Below are 11111 nucleotides of genomic sequence, written 5' to 3'. Positions count from 1 at the left end.
CATTACTCCATTACTCCTCCATTACTCCATTACTCCATTACTCCTCCATTACTCCATTACTCCATTACATTACTCCATTACTCTCCATTACTCCATTACTCCTCCATTACTCCATTACTCCTCCATTACTCCATTACTCCTCCATTACTCCTCCATTACTCCATTACTCCATTACTCCTCCATTACTCCATTACTCCTCCATTACTCCATTACTCCATTACTCCTCCATTACTCCATTACTCCATTACTCCTCCATTACTCCATTACTCCTCCATTACTCCATTACTCCATTACTCCTCCATTACTCCATTACTCCATTACTCCTCCATTACTCCTCCATTACTCTCCATTACTCCATTACTCCATTACTCCTCCATTACTCCATTACTCCATTACTCCTCCATTACTCCATTACTCCATTACTCCATTACTCCATTACTCCTCCATTACTCCATTACTCCTCCATTACTCCATTACTCCATTACTCCATTACTCCTCCATTACTCCATTACTCCATTACTCCATTACTCCATTACTCCTCCATTACTCCATTACTCCATTACTCCTCCATTACTCCATTACTCCTCCATTACTCCTCCATTACTCATTACTCCATTACTCCTCCATTACTCCATTACTCCTCCATTACTCCTCCATTACTCCTCCATTACTCCATTACTCCATTACTCCTCCATTACTCCATTACTCCATTACTCCTCCATTACTCCATTACTCCATTACTCCTCCATTACTCCATTACTCCATTACTCCATTACTCCATTACTCCTCCATTACTCCATTACTCCATTACTCCTCCATTACTCCATTACTCCTCCATTACTCCATTACTCCATTACTCCTCCATTACTCCATTACTCCATTACTCCATTACTCCATTACTCCTCCATTACTCCATTACTCCATTACTCCTCCATTACTCCATTACTCCATTACTCCTCCATTACTCCATTACTCCATTACTCCTCCATTACTCCATTACTCCATTACTCCATTACTCCTCCATTACTCCATTACTCCATTACTCCTCCATTACTCCATTACTCCATTACTCCATTACTCCTCCATTACTCCATTACTCCTCCATTACTCCATTACTCCATTACTCCATTACTCCTCCATTACTCCATTACTCCATTACTCCTCCATTACTCCATTACTCCATTACTCCATTACTCCTCCATTACTCCATTACTCCATTTACTCCTCCATTACTCCATTACTCCATTACTCCATTACTCCTCCATTACTCCATTACTCCTCCATTACTCCATTACTCCATTACTCCATTACTCCTCCATTACTCCATTACTCCATTACTCCTCCATTACTCCATTACTCCATTACTCCATTACTCCTCCATTACTCCATTACTCCATTACTCCTCCATTACTCCATTACTCCATTACTCCATTACTCCTCCATTACTCCATTACTCCATTACTCCTCCATTACTCCATTACTCCTCCATTACTCCTCCATTACTCCATTACTCCATTACTCCATTACTCCATTACTCCATTACTCCATTACTCCATTACTCCTCCATTACTCCATTACTCCTCCATTACTCCATTACTCCATTACTCCATTACTCCATTACTCCTCCATTACTCCATTACTCCATTACTCCATTACTCCTCCATTACTCCATTACTCCTCCATTACTCCATTACTCCTCCATTACTCCTCCATTACTCCATTACTCCATTACTCCTCCATTACTCCATTACTCCATTACTCCATTACTCCTCCATTACTCCTCCATTACTCCTCCATTACTCCATTACTCCATTACTCCATTACTCCATTACTCCTCCATTACTCCTCCATTACTCCATTACTCCATTACTCCTCCATTACTCCATTACTCCATTACTCCATTACTCCATTACTCCTCCATTACTCCATTACTCCATTACTCCTCCATTACTCCATTACTCCATTACTCCTCCATTACTCCATTACTCCATTACTCCATTACTCCATTACTCCTCCATTACTCCATTACTCCATTACTCCTCCATTACTCCATTACTCCATTACTCCTCCATTACTCCATTACTCCATTACTCCTCCATTACTCCATTACTCCATTACTCCATTACTCCATTACTCCTCCATTACTCCATTACTCCTCCATTACTCCATTACTCCTCCATTACTCCATTACTCCTCCATTACTCCATTACTCCATTACTCCATTACTCCTCCATTACTCCTCCATTACTCCATTACTCCATTACTCCATTACTCCTCCATTACTCCATTACTCCTCCATTACTCCATTACTCCATTACTCCATTACTCCATTACTCCATTACTCCATTACTCCTCCATTACTCCATTACTCCTCCATTACTCCATTACTCCTCCATTACTCCATTACTCCATTACTCCATTACTCCATTACTCCATTACTCCTCCATTACTCCATTACTCCATTACTCCATTACTCCATTACTCCTCCATTACTCCATTACTCCATTACTCCTCCATTACTCCATTACTCCATTACTCCATTACTCCTCCATTACTCCATTACTCCATTACTCCATTACTCCTCCATTACTCCTCCATTACTCCATTACTCCATTACTCCATTACTCCATTACTCCATTACTCCATTACTCCTCCATTACTCCATTACTCCTCCATTACTCCTCCATTACTCCTCCATTACTCCATTACTCCATTACTCCATTACTCCTCCATTACTCCTCCATTACTCCATTACTCCATTACTCCATTACTCCATTACTCCATTACTCCTCCATTACTCCATTACTCCATTACTCCATTACTCCTCCATTACTCCTCCATTACTCCATTACTCCTCCATTACTCCATTACTCCATTACTCCTCCATTACTCCATTACTCCATTACTCCATTACTCCATTACTCCTCCATTACTCCATTACTCCATTACTCCTCCATTACTCCATTACTCCATTACTCCATTACTCCATTACTCCATTACTCCATTACTCCATTACTCCATTACTCCTCCATTACTCCTCCATTACTCCATTACTCCATTACTCCATTACTCCTCCATTACTCCATTACTCCTCCATTACTCCATTACTCCATTACTCCATTACTCCTCCATTACTCCATTACTCCATTACTCCATTACTCCATTACTCCATTACTCCTCCATTACTCCATTACTCCATTACTCCTCCATTACTCCATTACTCCATTACTCCTCCATTACTCCATTACTCCATTACTCCATTACTCCATTACTCCATTACTCCTCCATTACTCCATTACTCCATTACTCCATTACTCCTCCATTACTCCATTACTCCTCCATTACTCCATTACTCCATTACTCCATTACTCCATTACTCCTCCATTACTCCATTACTCCATTACTCCTCCATTACTCCATTACTCCATTACTCCATTACTCCATTACTCCATTACTCCTCCATTACTCCTCCATTACTCCATTACTCCATTACTCCATTACTCCATTACTCCATTACTCCTCCATTACTCCATTACTCCATTACTCCTCCATTACTCCTCCATTACTCCATTACTCCATTACTCCATTACTCCATTACTCCATTACTCCTCCATTACTCCTCCATTACTCCATTACTCCATTACTCCTCCATTACTCCATTACTCCATTACTCCATTACTCCATTACTCCATTACTCCTCCATTACTCCTCCATTACTCCATTACTCCATTACTCCATTACTCCATTACTCCATTACTCCTCCATTACTCCATTACTCCATTACTCCTCCATTACTCCTCCATTACTCCATTACTCCATTACTCCATTACTCCATTACTCCATTACTCCTCCATTACTCCTCCATTACTCCATTACTCCATTACTCCATTACTCCATTACTCCATTACTCCATTACTCCTCCATTACTCCATTACTCCATTACTCCATTACTCCATTACTCCATTACTCCATTACTCCATTACTCCATTACTCCTCCATTACTCCATTACTCCATTACTCCATTACTCCATTACTCCATTACTCCATTACTCCATTACTCCTCCATTACTCCTCCATTACTCCATTACTCCATTACTCCTCCATTACTCCATTACTCCTCCATTACTCCATTACTCCATTACTCCATTACTCCATTACTCCTCCATTACTCCATTACTCCTCCATTACTCCATTACTCCTCCATTACTCCATTACTCCATTACTCCATTACTCCATTACTCCTCCATTACTCCATTACTCCTCCATTACTCCATTACTCCTCCATTACTCCATTACTCCATTACTCCATTACTCCATTACTCCTCCATTACTCCATTACTCCTCCATTACTCCATTACTCCATTACTCCTCCATTACTCCTCCATTACTCCATTACTCCTCCATTACTCCATTACTCCATTACTCCTCCATTACTCCATTACTCCTCCATTACTCCATTACTCCTCCATTACTCCATTACTCCATTACTCCTCCATTACTCCATTACTCCATTACTCCTCCATTACTCCATTACTCCATTACTCCATTACTCCATTACTCCTCCATTACTCCATTACTCCATTACTCCTCCATTACTCCATTACTCCATTACTCCATTACTCCATTACTCCATTACTCCTCCATTACTCCATTACTCCATTACTCCTCCATTACTCCATTACTCCATTACTCCATTACTCCTCCATTACTCCATTACTCCATTACTCCTCCATTACTCCTCCATTACTCCATTACTCCATTACTCCATTACTCCTCCATTACTCCTCCATTACTCCATTACTCCATTACTCCTCCATTACTCCTCCATTACTCCATTACTCCATTACTCCATTACTCCATTACTCCATTACTCCATTACTCCTCCATTACTCCATTACTCCATTACTCCTCCATTACTCCATTACTCCTCCATTACTCCATTACTCCTCCATTACTCCATTACTCCATTACTCCTCCATTACTCCATTACTCCATTACTCCTCCATTACTCCATTACTCCATTACTCCATTACTCCATTACTCCTCCATTACTCCATTACTCCATTACTCCTCCATTACTCCATTACTCCATTACTCCTCCATTACTCCATTACTCCATTACTCCTCCATTACTCCATTACTCCTCCATTACTCCATTACTCCTCCATTACTCCATTACTCCATTACTCCATTACTCCATTACTCCTCCATTACTCCATTACTCCATTACTCCATTACTCCATTACTCCATTACTCCTCCATTACTCCATTACTCCATTACTCCTCCATTACTCCTCCATTACTCCATTACTCCATTACTCCTCCATTACTCCTCCATTACTCCTCCATTACTCCATTACTCCATTACTCCTCCATTACTCCATTACTCCATTACTCCATTACTCCATTACTCCATTACTCCATTACTCCTCCATTACTCCTCCATTACTCCATTACTCCATTACTCCATTACTCCATTACTCCTCCATTACTCCTCCATTACTCCATTACTCCATTACTCCATTACTCCTCCATTACTCCATTACTCCATTACTCCATTACTCCTCCATTACTCCATTACTCCATTACTCCTCCATTACTCCATTACTCCATTACTCCATTACTCCTCCATTACTCCTCCATTACTCCATTACTCCATTACTCCTCCATTACTCCATTACTCCATTACTCCATTACTCCATTACTCCATTACTCCATTACTCCATTACTCCTCCATTACTCCATTACTCCATTACTCCATTACTCCTCCATTACTCCATTACTCCATTACTCCATTACTCCTCCATTACTCCATTACTCCATTACTCCTCCATTACTCCATTACTCCATTACTCCATTACTCCTCCATTACTCCTCCATTACTCCATTACTCCATTACTCCATTACTCCTCCATTACTCCTCCATTACTCCATTACTCCATTACTCCATTACTCCATTACTCCATTACTCCTCCATTACTCCATTACTCCATTACTCCTCCATTACTCCATTACTCCATTACTCCTCCATTACTCCATTACTCCATTACTCCATTACTCCATTACTCCTCCATTACTCCATTACTCCTCCATTACTCCATTACTCCATTACTCCATTACTCCATTACTCCTCCATTACTCCATTACTCCATTACTCCATTACTCCATTACTCCATTACTCCTCCATTACTCCATTACTCCATTACTCCTCCATTACTCCTCCATTACTCCTCCATTACTCCATTACTCCTCCATTACTCCATTACTCCATTACTCCATTACTCCATTACTCCATTACTCCTCCATTACTCCATTACTCCTCCATTACTCCATTACTCCATTACTCCTCCATTACTCCATTACTCCATTACTCCATTACTCCATTACTCCTCCATTACTCCATTACTCCTCCATTACTCCATTACTCCATTACTCCTCCATTACTCCATTACTCCATTACTCCATTACTCCATTACTCCTCCATTACTCCATTACTCCTCCATTACTCCATTACTCCATTACTCCATTACTCCTCCATTACTCCATTACTCCATTACTCCATTACTCCTCCATTACTCCATTACTCCATTACTCCATTACTCCATTACTCCATTACTCCATTACTCCTCCATTACTCCATTACTCCTCCATTACTCCATTACTCCATTACTCCTCCATTACTCCATTACTCCATTACTCCATTACTCCATTACTCCTCCATTACTCCATTACTCCTCCATTACTCCATTACTCCATTACTCCATTACTCCTCCATTACTCCATTACTCCTCCATTACTCCATTACTCCATTACTCCATTACTCCTCCATTACTCCATTACTCCATTACTCCATTACTCCTCCATTACTCCATTACTCCATTACTCCATTACTCCTCCATTACTCCATTACTCCATTACTCCTCCATTACTCCATCTGTATGCTCTTGTGCAGTGCCTGATGGGAATTGTATTCTCTCTGCAGTGCCTACAGAGGAAGAGGACGAGGTGGACGAGCCCAACAGACCGAGGAAGAAGCAGAAGACAGACAAGCTGGGATTGACACGGGTGACCAGTGACCTTCTGTTCTACTGTGCTTCTCGTGATCTAGCTCCCTCTAGTGGCCACAAAGATTAAAACACACAAAGGCTTTTTCTGTGACTTCAGTGTCTCAGTGAAGTGGCTCCCCTCTCTAGCTGCTAGTCACGCCAGCTGCTTGGCTTTGCTATGTTGTCTATATGGGATACGGGACTTTAATTCAGCGCTTTTAAAGTAAAGGGTCATGTGTGTGTGTGTGTGTGTGTGTCTGATAGAGCTCTGTGTGTGGATTGGTAATGTTTAAAAGTAAAGTTTTAAAGGGTCGTGTGTGTGTGTGTGTGTGTGTGTGTGTGTGTGTGTGTTTAATAGAGCTCTGTGTGTGGATTGGTAATGTTTTAAAGTAAAGGCTTCATGTGTGTGTGTGTGTGTCTGATAGAGCTCTGTGTGTGGATTGGTAATGTTTTAAAGTAAAGGGTCGTGTGTGTGTGTGTGTGTGTGTGTGTGTGTGTCTGATAGAGCTCTGTGTGTGGATTGGTAATGTTTTAAAGGATCGTGTGTGTGTGTGTCTGATAGCACTCTGTGTGTGTGTGTGGTAATGTTGATCTGATAGAGCTCTGTGTGTGGATTGGTAATGTTGACGGCCGTCGTCTTACACCCCCCCTGACACCCCTCCTACCCCCTCAGACGCCCCTGGTGACTCTGTCTGGTCACACGGAAGCCGTGTCCTCGCTGCTCTGGACGGACAGCGAGGAGATCTGCAGTGCATCGTGGGATCATACCATCAAGCTGTGGGACGCCGAGACGGGCAGCCAGAAGAGCACACTGGTGAGAGGGACACTCGTCTCCGCCGCTCTCTCTCTGTCTCTGTCTCTCTCTGTCTCTCTCTCTGTCTCTCTCTCTCTCTCTCTCTCTCTCTCTCTCTTCTCTCTCTGTCTCTCTCTTCTCTCTCTCTCTCCTCTCTCTCTCTTCTCTCTCTCTCGTCTCTTCTCTCTGTCTCTCTCTCTCTCTCTGTCCCCGCTCTGTCTCTCTCTCTGTCTCTGTCTCTGTCTCTCTCTCTCTCTCTCTCTGTCCCCGCTCTGTCTCTCTCTCTGTCTCTGTCCTCTCTCTCTCCTCTCTCTCTCTGTTCTCTCTCTCTCTCTCTGTCCCCGCTCTGTCTCTCTCTCTGTCTCTGTTCTCTCTCTCTCTCTCTGTCCCCGCTCTGGTCTCTCTCTCTCTCTCTCTCTCTCTCTCTCTCTGTCTCTCTCTCTCTCTCTCTCTGTCTCTCTCTCTCTCTCTCTCTCTCTCTCTCTCTCTCTGTTCTCTCTAATTTTCAATTTTTCAATTTCAATGGCTTTATTGGCATGAATGTATGGTACACTGTTGCCAAAGCACTTAAACAATAAGAACAATAATAATAACAACAATAATAACAACAATGGTAATACAGGAACAGATAAGTTAATTAAATAATAAAAAAAATAAATAAAATAAAAATGCTTAAATAAAAAACTTTACAATTATAATAATTACGTAAAGAAAAAACATAGACAGATAAGAATAGATACAAACATTTAAAAAAAAAAAAAACACTATGAGTTCAGGCCTATGTTTATTGGTGGTATGGCCTGCTCTCGGAGGATGTGGCAGGACTGCACATATTCGGAGGCTAAAATGTTACAGGTCTCTATTTCCCCCAGGAGGAATGGTAGTTTTTGTTGGTTCGTTAGGTTTATGAAACCTGGGTGGATGTATTCAAATTGTTTGTAATATGCACTTCTTATATTGTGGTATTTTGTACATTCCGTCAGAAAATGAGGCTCATTTTCGACAGCGTTAATATTGCAGTGGACGGATAGTCTCCCTTCGGGAGCCACCCAGCATTGTCTGTGTCGCCCCTTTTCTACTGCAAGACTATGGTCGCTGAGCCTGTACTTTGTTAATAGAATTCTTTGTTTATAATTTTTTATTTGGATTGAGTATGGTGCCAATTTGCAGTCTTTTTTTAATGTTCTGTATACATTTAGCTTGCTGGATTCTTTCATTTGATTCTTCCAGCAGTTAGTGTAATTTTCTATACAGCTTTCTTTTAACTGTTTTAGTTTTGAGGCAATGCTTAAGTCTTTCTTGCTGAGCCCATGTTTTTGGACAAGGTAGTTGAAGGGGTCTCTCTCTGGGTGTCCATCCCTCAGTTGGGCAGCAGTGTGGTGGTGCCTGTCTGGTTTGCTTATTTGCAGATGGTTCCAGAATTTTGCTGCTCTCTTTTGTATGTCTAGAAGGAGTGGGTATCTTCCCAACTCTGCTCTACACGCTATGTTAGGGCAACTCCTGTTTACACCCAGTATATTTTGCAGAATTCCAAGTGGAATAGTTCGGGGTGGCTTTTGTCCCATGTGTCCAATTTATTTTTAAATTTAGTTCCCCAAACTTCACTCCCATACAGTAATATTGGTTTCAGTATTGAATCAAAAAGTTTTAGCCAGAGTTTTATGGGGGGTTATATTTTAGTAGTGATTTCCTGAGCATGTAATAGGTTTTTCTTGCCTTTTCCGTTAGATCTGTTATTGCTCCATCAAAAAGTCCAGTTGAAGAAATCGTTAGTCCTAAATAACAATATTTTTTTTACTTGTTCCAGTTTTTCTTCGCCAATTGTGAAGCTGTAATAATTATTGTGTTTGGAATGTCTTTTTTGGAATACAATGATTTTGGATTTATCCAGGTTAATTGGAAGGGCCCATGTTATACTGTATTCGTTGATAATATTCAGACTTTCCTGAAGCGCCTCTGGACTCGGGGAGAGTAGGAGGAGATCATCGGCAAAAAGCAGGCATTTAATTTCTTTATTTAGAAGTTTAAGACCTGGGGACGAAGATCTTTCAATTTTTGTGGCCAAATCATTAATATATATATTGAATAAGGTTGGACTTAAGCAACAGCCTTGTCGAACTCCTTTTGTCTGATCAAAATAATCTGTTAGTCTGTTGTGAATTTTTACACAGCATCTATTGTTTTTATACATATCTTTAATGATGTCATACGTTTTGCCTCCAATTCCACTATCAATTAATTTCAACATAAGTCCATCGTGCCATACTGAGTCGAAAGCTTTGCTAAAGTCAATAAAGCAGCCAAATATTTTACCTTTTTTAACATTTTGTACGTGTTCCTCTATGAGTGTGTGCAAAGTGTATACATGGTCGGTTGTTCTGTTGTTTTGAGAAAAGCCAATCTGGGATGAATTTATTATATTGTTGTTCTGGATACATTTTGAATTCTATTGGTCAGGATGCCACAGAATACTTTCCCTAAATTGCTGCCTTGTGAGATGCCTCTATAATTATTAGGATTAAGTTTGTCACCTTTTTTATGGATTGGAGTGATGTGGCTCACCTTCCATTGTTCTGGAAAATGGCCTGAAGACAGGATTAAATTGAATAATTTTTAACGTGGCCTCTCTTAATTTAGGTGTGCTGTGTTTTAGCATTTGGTTGTACACTCCATCTATGCCACATGATTTTTTGTTCTTGAGGGATTTTAATTTTGAGTTCAATTCTGATAATTTTATAGTGGAATCTAATTGATTTAGCCTGTCCTTTTGTGTCTCTTCAAGTTTTCTTAACTGAGATTCTAAGGTTTTTTGTTTAGAATTTAGGTTATCTTTTTTGTACAATTTTTCAAAATGTTCTGTCCATTTTCTTCCATCAACTAATGGGATGACTTTTTCTTTTCTTGTTTTGTCAAAGTTATTCCAGTGTTCCCAGAAGGAGTTATGATCTAATGCGTCCTCCATTTCTTTGAGTTGGGCATTCATATGGTCATTTTTTTTGTGTCTTAGAAGTGATTTGTATTTCTGAAGGGTGTTAAGATATTGTGTTCGAATTTCTTGATTTGCAGGATTTCTGTGTTTATTGTTTGAACTTAATCTCAATTCTTTTCGCAATTTTTTACAGTCTTTGTCAAACCATTTGTTTTTGTTTGAATTCTTGATTTTACTTTTTTGGTAGTGCTGTGTTTGACTTTTTTTAATGACCTTTTAGCTGCAGTTAAAAGTATTTCTGTAATTTTTTCGGCTGCTGAGTTGATGTTCTCCCTGCTGTTTT

At 40.3% G+C, this 11111-nt stretch overlaps 1 protein-coding gene across 1 annotated transcript in view; it reads left to right on the top strand.

The window, feature by feature from the left end:
- Nucleotides 1-6948: 6948 nt before the first annotated feature.
- wdr12 (WD repeat domain 12) overlaps nucleotides 6949-11111 on the top strand; it is a gene marked incomplete at its 5' end in the record, with an annotated part of 9955 nt that continues 5792 nt past the window's right edge. Inside the window, 2 exons of the mRNA XM_031558586.2 lie at nucleotides 6949-7065; nucleotides 7720-7860. Coding sequence (XP_031414446.2) covers nucleotides 6949-7065; nucleotides 7720-7860 — 258 coding nt within the window. The remainder of the gene's footprint in view (nucleotides 7066-7719; nucleotides 7861-11111) is intronic.

This window comes from Clupea harengus, chromosome 21 (genome assembly GCF_900700415.2).
Source record: "Clupea harengus chromosome 21, Ch_v2.0.2, whole genome shotgun sequence".
Taxonomy (NCBI): Eukaryota; Metazoa; Chordata; class Actinopteri; order Clupeiformes; family Clupeidae; genus Clupea; species Clupea harengus.
This window is presented reverse-complemented; position numbering and strand designations above follow the sequence as displayed.